This window comes from Idiotropiscis lumnitzeri, chromosome 15 (assembly GCF_059441095.1).
Source record: "Idiotropiscis lumnitzeri isolate Australia: NSW breed Sydney's pygmy pipehorse chromosome 15, RoL_Ilum_1.0, whole genome shotgun sequence".
NCBI lineage: Eukaryota > Metazoa > Chordata > Actinopteri > Syngnathiformes > Syngnathidae > Idiotropiscis > Idiotropiscis lumnitzeri.
This window is the reverse complement of record NC_142405.1, coordinates 9,479,399-9,494,009: the sequence shown is the minus strand read 5'-3', so window position 1 is coordinate 9,494,009 and position 14,611 is coordinate 9,479,399. Positions and strand designations below refer to the sequence as shown.

At 41.7% G+C, this 14,611-nt stretch overlaps 1 protein-coding gene across 6 annotated transcripts in view; it reads right to left on the bottom strand.

Moving 5' to 3' along the window:
- Positions 1-12,063, bottom strand: part of prr36b (proline rich 36b) — a 29,886-nt gene extending 17,823 nt beyond the window's left edge. For 3 of the 6 annotated variants that reach the window (XM_088316549.1, XM_088316553.1, XM_088316554.1), the window contains exons 1-2: positions 11,724-12,063; positions 398-1,077 (exon numbers count right to left, since the gene is read on the bottom strand). In XM_088316549.1, coding sequence (XP_088172675.1) covers positions 398-1,004 — 607 coding nt within the window. In that variant the 5' untranslated portion in view covers positions 1,005-1,077; positions 11,724-12,063. Of the gene's footprint in view, positions 1-397; positions 1,078-2,884; positions 2,975-6,904; positions 7,126-11,723 lie in introns of those variants that run through there. The other 3 variants (XM_088316550.1, XM_088316552.1, XM_088316551.1) reach the window with 3 other exon arrangements.
- Between the last annotated feature and the right edge of the window lie 2,548 nt (positions 12,064-14,611).

Genomic DNA, 14,611 nt, shown 5'->3' with positions numbered 1-14,611 from the left:
TGCTTGGGAATTAGGTGATGGGGACATGCTTTGAAGATTACGGCACTGACGAATCGGGAAGGGACCTGCTCTGCCGAAGTCGTCTTCCTGCAGCACTTCATTCAATTGACTCTCACATTATCTCATCTATTATTGCATAGCATCATTGTATGTATCAAATGTTGCCCAGTTGGCATCCTGGTCATCCTGGAAGGGGGATTCCCCCATCTGTGGTCCCTTCTCAAGGTTTCTCACTTTTCCCCTAATGAGGTTTTTTGAAATTTTCCTTGCCCTCCTGGGGGTTAAGATCGGGGATGTCGATTGTGGTTATGTAAAGCCCTTTGAGACTGTCTGTGATTAAGGGCTATACAAATAAAATTGACTTGACTTGACTTTAATTTGTGGTATTTTTACCAACCTGGAGGCTTTTTCGCAGCAGCTGACGTGCTGGTTTTAACGCCGTTAACTGCTGTGGATGTTGCCCTCTTCGTTGCCGTGGTTCCCACTGTGGACTTTGCACCACTAGCGGCAGGAGATGCGGGTTTTCTTTCATTAACTTTAGCTGTGTTCCTAAGAGCTGAGACACCCGCTATTGGTTTCTTGGGTGCTGCAGAGGTTGGAGTGCTCTTTCTATCGAGGGCAGGTGTGGTCTTCTTTGTCACGCCGTTGCTCTGGGGTTTAGATAAGCCATTTGATAGGCGACTCGAGGTTGTGCTGGGTCGTGAGCCAGATGTGGGCTTTGTCATGTTGGTAGTGCTGGGTTTTGTTTTCTGCATGGTCTTGTTCGTGGTCTTGGCTTTGGGGTCTCCCGAGATTTTGCTACTCGTCTTGGCAGCTGGGGATTCCTTTGCCTTTTCTGTCTGCCGCGGAACCCCATCTTCAGCCCGCTGTGCCATTTCCTCCTTCGCTCCACTGTGTTCCTGACTGGACTCCTGCCCTGTGACTGGGGATAACTCATTTACTGGATTGGATTCTAAAGTTTCCATTGGCTCCAGTGATGCTGTGATAACCCCATCTGGTTTCATGTCCTCTTCTGGAGAAGTAGTCTGTCCAGTTCACTAAAAATCAAATTGGATTGCCAAAGATCTGGGTCTTAGTCTGCGGAGACAAATAGTAAAAAAAACAAACAAACAAAAAGTTAGTTTCAAAACAGCAAGACCGGACAGAAGACTTTCCTTTCCCTGGCTGGAACATTGTTATATCATGTCAGCCTCACTTGTAACTGACTTGTTTTCAAAAAGAGTCTTCCCTGCACACAAAAAATGATCAGAAAAGTCTGAGATGAGTGTAAGTGGGCCAATACTATAAAACTGAAAACAAACTCACAAACATACAGCATGTCTGAGTCACATGAACAACTGAGGGCAAGAGACAGGATGTGAAGCATACGAGGACAGATAAAGGGCAACCATCTGTGATAAAAGCTGTCATATAGCGTCACCATCAATATTACAACTGTTTCCCATTTTGTTTCATTAGCGACTATCTATTGGGATGGGGTGAGAGAATGGAAGGCATGAGCTGAGGAGACGAGCAGGAAACATTTACAAAACGAAACGAGGACCTGGCTTTTGGTCGCGAGGCAACGTTCAAGGCAAAGCAGAGGCCAACTTGAGGAGGATGTTTGGCCTGGGAGCATGGGAACAAAGAGGCGGGTTGGGAAAGAGAAGCAGAGAGGGGAAAAAAACAAAACCTGAAAAAAAATGAGCTCACTATGGGATGGTATTTGTGAGTCGAACTATAAAATCCAGACATGTTTCGTCATCCTACTTTCCACTGACCTAAACTTGTACGGCACAAAGTCACTGTCCTATTTCTGGAAGGCATCACATCATCATCCTGGTGCTACAAACTTTTTTTTCTCTCTTTCCTTCTTCCGTCCTTTTTTTATACATTCATCATGTTCATTAGCAGACTTCACTTTTGAAATTTGCTCTTCCCCCCCCCATGTCCCCACCACCCGTCTCACACCTTCCCTTTTGCTTTTGCACAGATGGCCGGAGCAGCTGAGCAAGGCCAGAGGGGAGAGGCACAGCGCAAAAAAAAAAAAAAAAAAAAACAGAATCCCAACCAGAACATGCGAAGTCCGATACATTGCAATAACAACTTGAAAAGCTGAGAATGATAACGGGTGGCTGTGAGAAAAGCAACTTGTGCCCAACCCTTCTTCACGGGGGCATTTTAATTGCCACCAAAGCAATAGATTTTAAAAGGAGGGTACAAATAAACTGTCGCAAGGACATAGGAGAAAATATAAAAATATATGACAGACACTCCCCGCCAAGATCACTCGGGTCATGTATGAAAAAAATAAATCATTAAATTCCTTGTAATTTTTGTGGATAAAAGTTGTTCTTAAACTGTTGGACTATTTGGTCTGCTTTAATTTATTTTGTTTTACTTATGCTTTCCCTAATTTGTTTGAAAAAACGTCTGTGAATGGTATTACTAGTAGCGAAACCAAGAAACTAAGCAGTTTTTGTCAAGCGTGCATTTTTGTGACCAGATCTGTACTCATAGATATCTGGAGTTTACTACTTCCTAAATTATTTTCTTCCCCGTTTTAGCCAAACGAAAGCGGAAGAAAGCACAAAGCAGCGACAAATAAAAACCTGCATTCTCCTCTCAAGTTGGCTTATTTCTTCATAATTGTATTTTTGGGCTTCTGCATTCTGTCTCTGTATGTTTGTCATTGTGCCGGGTTGTGCAGTCTTGTCATAAGTACTTGCTTGAGCCTCCGAATAGCCTCCCACAATAAATTTCTCGCAAGCCACAGTGATGAGCCACACACTTACTGCGATCAAGAAAACCCACACAAATACTTAGAACCATACAAAAGAATGTTGGTAGAGATCTGAATAAAACTAGCATCCATCTTAAAAAGTGTGATGAATCATTTATATACCTTATTTGATTGGCGGGCCACAAAGGGTTCTTAAATTTGCCAGAGGGGCCGTACCAGGAGCAGATGGATGGAGTGTTTTGGTAACCTCACCTCAACGGAGAAAAAAAAAAAAAACATTTAATTTTAAATAAAAGTGAATAAAAGCATTACAACAACATACATGTTACACGGTATTTAGAAAATAAAACATTAACAAGGTTTATTCATTTTATTTTTTTCAAGTTCGGCGGGCCGGATTAAAACGCATGTGGCCCCCGGGCCGTAGTTTGCCCACGCCTGCCTTAAGGTATTGTTGTCGGTTTTGTATCTATGCAAGTGTTTACTCATGTTGTCATTATTATGACACTTAATATGCGTCAACATAAGCTAATAATGATCAAGACAGCCATGCAAGGTGAGATCATCCCACTCGGAATCCTTCCTAATACCCGCAATGTGCTACAAACAAAACGTGTGGGGGTGTGTGTGTGTGTGGGGGGGTGCGCGTGGGGGTGTGTGTGTGCGTGTGTGAGTGTACAGTGCTTGGATAAACACTGTCAATAACTGGAAGCCATCCAGCTCTGCATAGGGACCTCTAAGCTTTCTGGATGTCTAGACACAAATAAATACACAGTTCCTGAATCAGGTCAGGTCATCAGCATATTTCAACACAGAAGAATTACCTTCACTCGATTTGCATCAAAAAAACAAACATAAAAAACAAAAAAATAGCATAGCACCAATAATGCACATTTTAGAAGTATTTTTGAAAGTGTAATTATTAACTGAATTGTAAAGGGATAGGAGGTTTTTTGCTAGTGAGAGTTAGATCAAATTTTCTCTGATGTGTATCAGCATTTGAACTTAACCTTAGTGGGTTGGAAAGTAAAAAGATGCTCCATTAACAAAAAGGCCTAAATCAAAGTGCACTCCTTCTCATAGCCTCACTTTATCCAACCGAGCATCCGTGGGCAAGTATGAATTGTGTGAGGAGAAATTCAAGCCTGCTTTCACAGTGCACAACTGTGTACACACAAATGCATTCTGTGGGCCTTCTTCTATCCCCGGGGCCTACTCTAAATAGTAATCAAAGAGAGGGATTGTGGGGGAAGGAAGCAGCGATGGTGGGGGTGGGGGTAGGCAAGATGGCCGAAAAGATGCGAAAGAAAGTACGTTTTGTTGCTGATGCAGCTTTTTGCTTACATGTACAGCGGATATAAAAAGTCTACACACCCCTGCTCAAACGTTAGGTTTCTGTGGCATATAAAATGATGATGCAGTAAATTAGTGAATTACAAAATTGGCATATTCGCAACGAAGCCATTATTATACAGTATATATTGTTATTGTTAATATATAACTGTTAAAATAGTACTCATTTGACATTGTGTAATACTATAGTAATTATACTTGAGTTCAAAATTTGAGGGTTCTGTTCAAATTGTTTATTTAAATGTTACAACAGTTCTACAGTAATTTTGTTTCTTTATAAAAGGAAACCATACTTGAAATTATACATTTGCACTTTTTTTTAAATTTTAAGATAAAATAAACTTCATTGGTCTTAATATTGATTTATATATTTTTTTATAATGGTGATTATGATTTTTTTTCATAATCAAGCAGCCTTATTGTAGATCACTTGAAAACATTTTTTGACCATTACTGTGACTGAACTCAAATGTTTTTGTTTTTTTTATCTTCTAAAAAAATAAATAGAATTGTAGTTAACACACACCTGCCACCATTCACAGTCCCTCAAATTATTGCCAAATAATTTTCAGCTATTAGGCTTTTACACATTTTTATGTTTGATTTCTGGCAGATTTTGCGATAAGCAGTGTTGTATTAGCAGCAAATTTACGTTTTGGAATGGAAAAGATTCAACCGTGGGTTCACTGGACCAGAAAAAAATCTAATAAAATCTCCTCCAGACTTGTGGGAGAATTTGAAAATTTGGGGTAAATCAGAGGCTCCTTAAATGTGCGTAGGGATTTCCTTTTAAAATGACTTTGAATGTGATTGGCTAATTCTGAACACGGCTACATTCGAGTCAACCAATTTCCAAACCAAATGTTTTATTTTTACTTGAAAAGAAAAAAAAGGTGTTGTACAGGCTAAAGGTCACTTTCATAAGTGTGACACTTTTGGTGGGTAAAAGTTTAAAGTTTAATCTTGTTCTATTTTTTATGTATCACAAAAATCTTGCATTTGAGCACATGTGCTATAAATTGCGTAATCTCAATTGAATCATTTCAGAGCAATGACCCACTGAAAAAGGTTTCATCAATAACATGGCCAGCGGGAAACAAGGATGCTGTGGATCTGTTTTTTTTTTTTTTAGGACATGGTTAATGAGCGTTTGGTGGCCTCTGACCTTCTAACTGATGTGCTTTTATCTCACAAGCAGCAAACGCAAGATGCTCAGCTGCAGTGATTGATCTCTGACCTGTGCATAAACCATTCTCGGTCATGTGACACAACAAAGGTTGTATTTGCAAAGCAATGCCGTAGCAAATGTCTGGGAAACAAAGTCGTTATTTGTGTCTGAGTGTTTTTCTTTTTCTTAATAATTCAAAATGTGAAGCAATTGCATGGCAACAATCTCGAAGAGCGTGAGCAGCTCCGCAACGTGTTTGTTCTCAATTGAGGATTTGGTGCCTAAAGTGGGTGGTTTGGCTACAAAAGGTCAGATATTCTGCCAAATACGATCACTTGCAAATTATACAGGAGGAAACCCGACGTAGGAATTAAACACACGGCCAAATATGAGCAAGCGAAAGACACGTCAGTAGGACATGAAAAGAGCTCGTGTTGTTCAGGATAAAAGTGAACGAAGGTATCAACCGAGCATCGCTGGAGTACTCATTAGCTCTACTCCTTGTGGGGAAAAAAAAAAAAAAAAGTGTAGTTTGGCCAAGATACAAAGCCGCAGGTAAAAAAAATATTTTTCAACAACACAAACAGGCCGCATCATCTCTGAAGTTTTTTGAGCCGCTACAAACCGAGGATCACAGAAGAAAAAAACAATTGTACATTCATGACTCATGGAAATCTGCAAAAGCACAAAGAGGTGCGTGTAACAAGACACGAGGGCCAATGATTTTTGGAATTGTGTTTTTTTTTTGCTTACATAAATTCTTAAATGTTGGTTTCGTTATAGTTATGTTACATTGAGACGGAGCAGAAAAATCATCACCTTGCCAGTTTTGGTTTCTATTACATTAATACGTTTGCACAATGTAACAAAACAACGTAACTATTCCCCATATCGTCAAATATATCGTCACCACACATTTCCTTGAAATATCGAGATAGAATTCTGAAGCTAATTTTTTCAACCCGATTTCCACACAGCATGAATAATTTACTCTTCACTTGCTTAGAGCAAAAAACGCAAATGGGCCAATAGCCTGATTCAAGTGGCCTCCAATAGTACAACATTTTGTGAGTTTGTGTGCACCCCTCTTTACAAGGAAAGTCATTCCTCTTTTGGGGGGAGGTTGCAACAAAGTCAGATTCAGCCCCTTGCGGAGAGGGGGTGAATGTCAGAATCAAGACGCCACATCCTGGCATGGGGCCGGAGATTACCCATTCAAATGCCACAAAGGCACAACAGTCATCTATCTATCTCAGTTACACCAAATTAAACTCATGACTTGTATTCTATACAAATTTTACGACAATCTCAAAGAGAGATGACAAAAGTCTGTTTTCTCAATTTTTAAGTGGAATAGCACTCGTAGGATTGTAGCAGAAAAATGTAGAACATTAACAATAGTGAGCTGCCTGCATCAACGGAACACTTATCAGAGCATAAACAGTCTCCAAACACCCCCGACTGGAGGTCAGGAAACCGCCTCTGTCCCTCGCACAAATTCCAAACAAAGCAAGCTGCTCTGAATAGTCTGTAGGAGGGCTGAGCAGGGAGCATGAAGCCAGGATGTTTTTTTTTCTTTTTTTTTCCATTACGTCACAAATTATAAATCCAAAATTGAAATACATACGATAAAAATTACATCACTGGTTAAGCAAACCTACCTTGTGCAGACTTTCAGGGTGGAAAAAAAAAACAAGGTTAATTGTCACAGCTCAATTGTGCGCAAGTTATCTCCATCAATCACTTTTCACAGTCTGAGATATCGCTGAGCTCAAAAGCAAAGTTGCTTCCTGCCTCCTTGTTGACTTCAAATGTTTGAAATAGAGCAGCCGGTTGCGTGACAGGCACCTGGTTCACAGATACAGTACAAGTGATTAGAATGGCTGGGACTTAATCCTCAGGACTCAATAGACTTTCACTCCAAGATTTTTAAATGCCCTTGAATGCTAGTTAAAATAAGGTGAGATGTAGCGTGGTGGCTACCCACCTTATATAAAATAGACGTATTTGTAAGATGTTTCAAGGAGCTTTATGTTATCGAAAAAGTGCGACAGTGTATTTTGAATTGAGCCTCCTCAATAGACAATCTAACGCAGCTAATACGCCATGTGCCCGACCTCTCAAACTCATTTTTTCCTTGTTGCTGTCACACTGACGGAGATGTGCGCCCCTCTGGGGATTCGGAGATTAACATGCAACGGACAGTGCTTGTTAACACTGGACAAAGAGAGTTGCTGATATTATACAGTTGCCCTCAACTAGAGTGCAGTGAAAGCCACAGGGGCAAAAGCGACGGAGTGATCATGACACGGCACTATTGATAGTTGTGAACTCAGTGTGGCCCCAAAATGAAACAATACTGTGGTGATGAAGAGGTTCAGGCTCAGTCAGCCGCTAAACAAAGAGGGTAGCGACAGTGCCCACTGACCAGCCGCAAACAAGGCTCCAGTCGCGTTGGCCCTGATACAGCCTTGGCTGGTGCCTACCTCCGACAGAGACTTTCAGGGACAGTTCAGAGCTTAACTGTGTGGATATTGATCCCACGAGACAATGCAGGGGAGTCTGGCTAGCAGCTCCGTAGAGGAAGTGCATTAGTGGGCAGGTGTTCCTCTGATGCTTTTAACCTTTCCCCTTGGAGATAAGAAAGATGGCAGGGACGCTTTTTGAATCCATGCGATTCATAGAGACGATCCAGCAACAGGCAAACTAAGGCTAATTTGTAACTTGAAGAGCTGCTGGATCATCTCCATAATGGGCTGTCTGCCCACAAACAGGCTCCTCTCTCTGGGGGTAAATGAGATCAGCCGAGCCCGGGACCAGCTGGTGACTTGGATCGGTGACACAAGATAGAAGAGATACACACACACACACACAGCGGAAGAGGTAAAACCCGAAGCATCTGGACTGGGTGGCAGAAATGCACCCAAGAGGCTTCAGCACTCTGGACTTTGCACAGGACATGGACGCAGACTGGCCAAGTATAAGTGGAACAACTGTGACCATAAGAGGATTATGACCTGTTTGAAATGGAACAAGGCACGTTCCAGATGGAATCTGATCCTTTGCAGGAAGATAAACAGTGTGGATGGTTGACCAGACACACAAAGCTAATAACTACAACGCTCGATTAAGTGTGTGGTGCTGAGCATACACCGATTATTCTCTCAATACTCTTGGACTAAAATTCCAACCCTCCCACCACCACCTCCAATGAGTATTTAGCATATGGATGCAGACAGGTTAATAAAAAAATAAAAAAAACACTGACATAATCATGAACAGTACACACACACATGCAACAATAAGACACAGACACACGAGCAGCAAAACACATCTATCGACGAACTTCCTGCTGAGCACCCAAACTGTAACAGAAAAAGGATTGTTAGCCATATCATCCACCCACTAAAAGGTATTCAGAAAGTCCAAACACAGCAAATTATTGCAGCTGCTGGCGAATAAAGCCTGAGTGCCAACTGCCAGCCCTCACAACTGTGACAACAGCAACCAAGTCGAGGACGGCAAAGACTTCTAGACCTTTACGTTATCATCAATAAATCCTGCACACGTGTGTATTGCCTTAAAGAGTTTTTGTAGACAGCAAGAAAGAGCTTGCCGACATTTCCACCCGTTGAATCATCTTAAAACTAGCTCCCGAAGTTGTTGATGTTGTTACCATGGCTTAAAACAGAGCTCAACATAACATTTGATGACGCTGAGGGCAGGGATCACGAGTGGTGGATGAAAAAAGACTGATGACCAGAGGCACAGGCTCGCCCTTGTCACAATTGAGATTTAGAGAACTGTGGGGGGGGATTTCATTGTGAGTCACACATTCACCCAACACCAGTCCTTAGGCTAAGGGCAAGCTGACTCACAAGTCTATTAATGCAACAAAGAACAAACATCGCCCCTCTTGGCTTGAGAGGCCAGCTGGGAGCAAAATAGGTCATTAAATTCGAAATGGCCCAAAGACAGACGCTTCGGCATGAAATTGACAATATTGTTAGCGAGCTAAAATAATGGCCTGTCATTTTTGGACATTTTTATTTTTTTCATTTTTACTAAAATGGCCGATATCCTTTGTTGAACAGATCATGCATCAAATTTTGTATGATGTATGATATGGCCTAGGCCCAGGAAAACCTCACTCTATTTTTAGTGCGATCTAAACCAGATGAAGTTGCAGAAAGATTTATTTTTCTCCACTTTTTAGCATTTTCTTTCAATTTTCTGCTAATACCGTTACCCGGATGGTTATCCATAAATGTATACATTTTGGTGCCTATGCAAATTAGGACTGTTCAACTGTCTGCGCCCATCTGAGAGTTTTTTTTTTTCCTGACAATGGTTGTCAGCTACATTACAGACTCTTTTCACCCTGTTACAATTTTTCCCAACAGGGTGCACATCTGCTAGTGACAAGAGAAGGAGTGATACATGCTGGTAAACAAACAGCTACAGCTTTTCAACAAAAGACTCTTAAACTATGAGAACAAAGTCATATGATTGGCCCAAAATATGCAATATGAATTTGTTCCGTTACCATGATCGCAACTCAAATCAAGTGTATCTCAAATCATCTTACCCCTTCGAAATGAATGGAAATGACATTAATCCGCTCCAGCCTCCACCAAATAACAACAACAAAAACAGAGTAATGACATAATTAAAGGGAACTAAAAAGAATTAATTGTGAAGTGAGTAGAGTTCTCAGCTACGATACAGCACTCGTATCTCAAGGTTGAGCTCTCAAGACAACACGGGAAAATAAATGCCTGAATTATGGCTTGTTTCTTGAAGAAAAAAAAGGAAAAAATAAATACAATAAAATCCCCCCCTTGTGCTGGGTCCGGCATTAACATTGACCTGACATGTACATGTACACAAATGTACTTTTTTTTTCAGACCGAAAGACATTTATTACTGAAATAACCGAAAGAGGATGTTATGATGATGTAAGAAAAAAAAAGTCAACCAGCGTGCAGTTGACAGGCGGAAGGAGCATGAATTTGGGTTTGCCTCATGTCGCTATCTGATTGTGTATAGGTTTGTGTGGGAACATTTAAATTCATCCATTTCATTACATTTTTATAATCCACTCTTATTCCTATTTTTTTTTTTACATTTTAACCCCTTTATCTCCCCCAAAAAAAAAAAATGAAATTACCTAATAAAAATAAAGTGTGGCTTTTAATGAAAATTCAATTTCATGTGATTGCATTAGGCTGTGGTCTATGTGCCTTGCTTTCTCTGTCCTCCATTTCCCTGCCACACCACCAACACTGTGAGTCAGCCATTCTCTCATCTGTGCACCGTGGGGGCGGACAAGCTGATGTCTTTGCCCACCTCACATTTAAGAGTAATGGAGTTTCTCCTAGCCCTTTGCGGCTGACCCTTATAAGTGCTTTCATTAGTCAAGCTAAGATGTATTTTACTTTGAATGATGCCAATACCACAGTACCAACACCCATCCACACCCACCGTGGCCACAAACCGTCTATATAACTTCAAAGGGGAAATGACAGCATCATGGAATGGTCAGTGATATTTTCTAGCGTTTGCATGTTGTTTAATGCTTTTGGTAAGTAATTCTGTGGCAACTGGCAGCCTGGCTCTCCTCCCCATTGTTCTATTGGGGGGGAGTGTAATGTGCCTTGTTGCGCTCACTCACCAAGTGAGTGTGTTAAGGAGCAGCTCTCAACCCCTACAGCGATAACTCTAAAGCACAATAGCTGATCACTTTTATGGGTGACATTAATCAGCCCTTATAAAATCCCAGCCTAAATCTCTGGCACAACCTTCTTGGGTACGTTTCAGCTTTAAACAAGTATCGCTTAGGTGAATTATTCATCGGGCGTGCCTCGATTGCCCTTGGGTGGATGTATAAAAAAAAAGTTGATTTTTATATTTGCCTCAAAAACTATGATTGTCATTCTCCCCCCTAAACGAGACACGAACATTTCTCCGCACTCACCCGGCACCCCCAGAACAATGGGCATCGCGACATGGGGAAGGGGGGATGAGGAAGATGGGGTTCGTGGAAAAACACGGATAAATACATCTTTACGTGGAATGCAAGAGCACATTAGCTAAAATAAGATGATCATTTTTACAAAACTAGTCTGCATATCTGAATTTGCATACTTTCACCGGTGTGGTGGCGGGTTCTTCCAGCTACCACGCTGCCTGCCACCGCCCCATCAACCGGTTTGCATGAATTCTGAATATTAAATAGCCCGCTATATCATATATACAAGCATATACATATATATTCACCAAGATAAATACTCCTATTTTCCTAATGAGATGTCATGATGCATGCAAACTGTTGAGCAGCCCGGTGCGGTCTACAATAACGCGTGAGACGTTCAAGTACTGAAAGGGCGTTAAAGTAAGCGACGTTTTGTTCAAATCGGCGTTAATTAGCCAAGCCAGAAACACAAGTCGAAGATAGCGTGCTAGCTAAATCGCGCTTACCAGTCAGTGCAGCGGCAAGCTAGCAAAATCCTCCCCAGCTACGCCCAGTGTTAGCCGGTTCGCCCCGACTGGATCCTCGATCGCGCCGGGTATTCAAAAAGAAAGAGAAAGTGAAGATGAGACGCAGACGGGAAAAGGGGAAGAATCGTATCTCTGGGGGGGGAAAAGACTTCAAGTCGAGTTGCTGGACAAGAAACTTCTCGATTTCAAGCGCCGTTTTTTTCCAAGTGATGCTTGTGTTCGCTGGGAGGAAGAAAGACGGAGAGTGACGCTTCATTAAGCGCGCACACACACACTCACGCTCACACCCCCTCACGCGCGCAGACCACTGAAGCGAAGGATGGACAGGCGAGGGCGAGGAATGCCTTCAGTTGCTACTTAAGTGTCGGAAAGCAGACGATACAACAAATGACTAGCGAATAAGCGGCTTCCTCTAGGCATAGAATAAACATTTGTTTTCATTAAGCGGCCACGAATCAATTTACTGTTGTCTCATGCATACACATTTAAATGCACGGTGGAATTACGTTTCATGTTCCAAGGAAACTATCTGACGAAAGTGATTTTTGGGGGGGTTGTTTTATTTATTTTTAGTTGCATCGAGTCTACTAACGAGCAAAATGGCACGAGTTTGCTTGATTTCACAATCAAAAAAATCTAATAGAACATAAAACATTGCAACAATGTAATGACAACCCATCGAGAACAGGATATTACCACTATCCCCTGAAGGCACCATTCAACAGACAGCGCGCCATGCCGAAATTGAAAGGAGTGAATAGCGAATAGCAGGGGGACACTGCTCTTTCTAAACACAGCCAATCACCTCTCTATGTGAGGGATTATTCAAATTGGAGATGATGTCATCTCTTGCAAGTCACCCTATCTCTTGCCAGAGTTTCTCTTAGTTGTCCGTTCCCTCCTTCGAGGCCCCCCAAGACCCCCTTTTCTCTCGAAAATCTTTTCTTTCTTTCTTCATGGATGAATGCATGCACACACCCACACATGCACACACACACGCACGCACGCTCACAGACACCTTTCACGTTACATTGCAAGATTGTAATCTCTTTATAAATTATTATAGTTCAATTCATTATTGTTTTATTTCCACAAAAGGAATGGTGATTATAAAACTAACCAATTATGTGCAATAAGTAAGATTTTAGTGACTATAGAAATTGAAGGTAATTTGGCATCTATGACATGGAGCACCTGTTGACCCATTCAGACAAAGTAAACAGAGCGGAAATGGTGGTGGCAAAAAGACATCAAGAGAAGGAGCAGCAGTGTTTTGGTTAACTTGTGTACAATTAGACACTGGCGGCCATTGTTTCACAGCTTACACACTTTTGTTTCTGCGCCGCGCTCCTCATCAGAATGGGGCTTTTCATCATAGACTGGGTGGGCATGCCGCCTGTCTGACTGTCTGCTGGGCTGTTGCTCAGCTCCCAGCAGAGGCCTAGCCAGTCTGGATGAGCCAGGCTTTTGTTTCCTGCTCTATTCTGGATGGGCGGCCTTGCTTTTGTATCCAGAATGGGAAGTTTTACTCTAGAGCTGTTGTCAGTCCATACAACAGAACCTCCAAATTTATACCAAATCTGCATTGTGATGGTGAGGTGCACCATATTCCCATCTACTCATCAATTTTGAATTATACGGTTTTCAACACTTCAGCGTGTTCAACTGCGAAGGTTCTACCATGTGCACCAAATTTCTGAGACTTTCATAGGCTCTCTCAAAGTCGCTTATAGATTCTCATGGATTGTTTTCTTTCAGTTCCTGAGCTGTCCATTGAGCTTACACTACTTTCCATCATCTTTAAGTCTAGCGTATCATAGCAATTAGAAAGCTTTTCCTTTACATTACTCGGCATTATCTGCTGTTTAACAATGCTTGACTCGCTTTTAACAACTATCGGATCCATAAAAATAACATCATGTAGCTTTTTGGTAAACAGCTGATCATACTGAACACAGGAAGGTGTGTTTATACGGAAGCAAAGGAAACTGTGAAGAGGGTGGTGATTCCGGGAGGCTCCGAATGTACGTTGGCTTGATGCTGATGGATATATTGGCATGGCCCACGGAAGCCCAACAAAGAGAGGAAGGTGTTTTTTGTTTTTTTTCTCCCAAGTAGTTGCATGCGGCAATAGAGACAGGAAAAGGCCGGGCTGTGTACCCGACTGCGTAGCTTCCGTGTTATTTATCACATTGTTTTGAACTGAACATGTACTGTCCAGCTGCTGAACAACAACACACAGAGGCTATCTGGCAAACTCACAAAAGCAGATGATACTTAGGAGTATCCTCACATTGCATCATCTACCAGAACACATTCAGTCAGAAAAAAAGGCGTCATCTTCCACGGCTTAAGTGGACCAAACCACACTAGACAAAAGCGGACACGTCATTCGACACACCCATCACTTCAGACACTGACGTCCTTTTCTCAAGCTACTCCCAAATCAAGCTCTTTTGGAGTGCTCTTATTCAGCAAGTTAGCTGCCATTATCATTATGGGATTCTTATGTTCCAAAAGGAATGCGTGATCGAAAATGGGCAGATTAGCATATGCAGCTGCAGCTCACATCATCATCATCAACTCCCCAAAGAGAAAACGGTGCCAGCGCAGCAAATCCTTCAACGTGATGACGGGTAATATATGAAGACGAATGTCACATAAATGTACATTGGCTATGCCTATACATCCCAAATACAAAATGTCATCGAAACATTTTACCGCAACAAAATTAATCATGCTCAGTATTGACAATGCTGGGAATTATAGTCTCCATTGATATCGCTTTAAATTTTGCAGCTGTATTTAAAACAGTGTAGCCCTCCCTAAGAGTTGACTACTCAGTATTCTTCGGATGCATTATATCT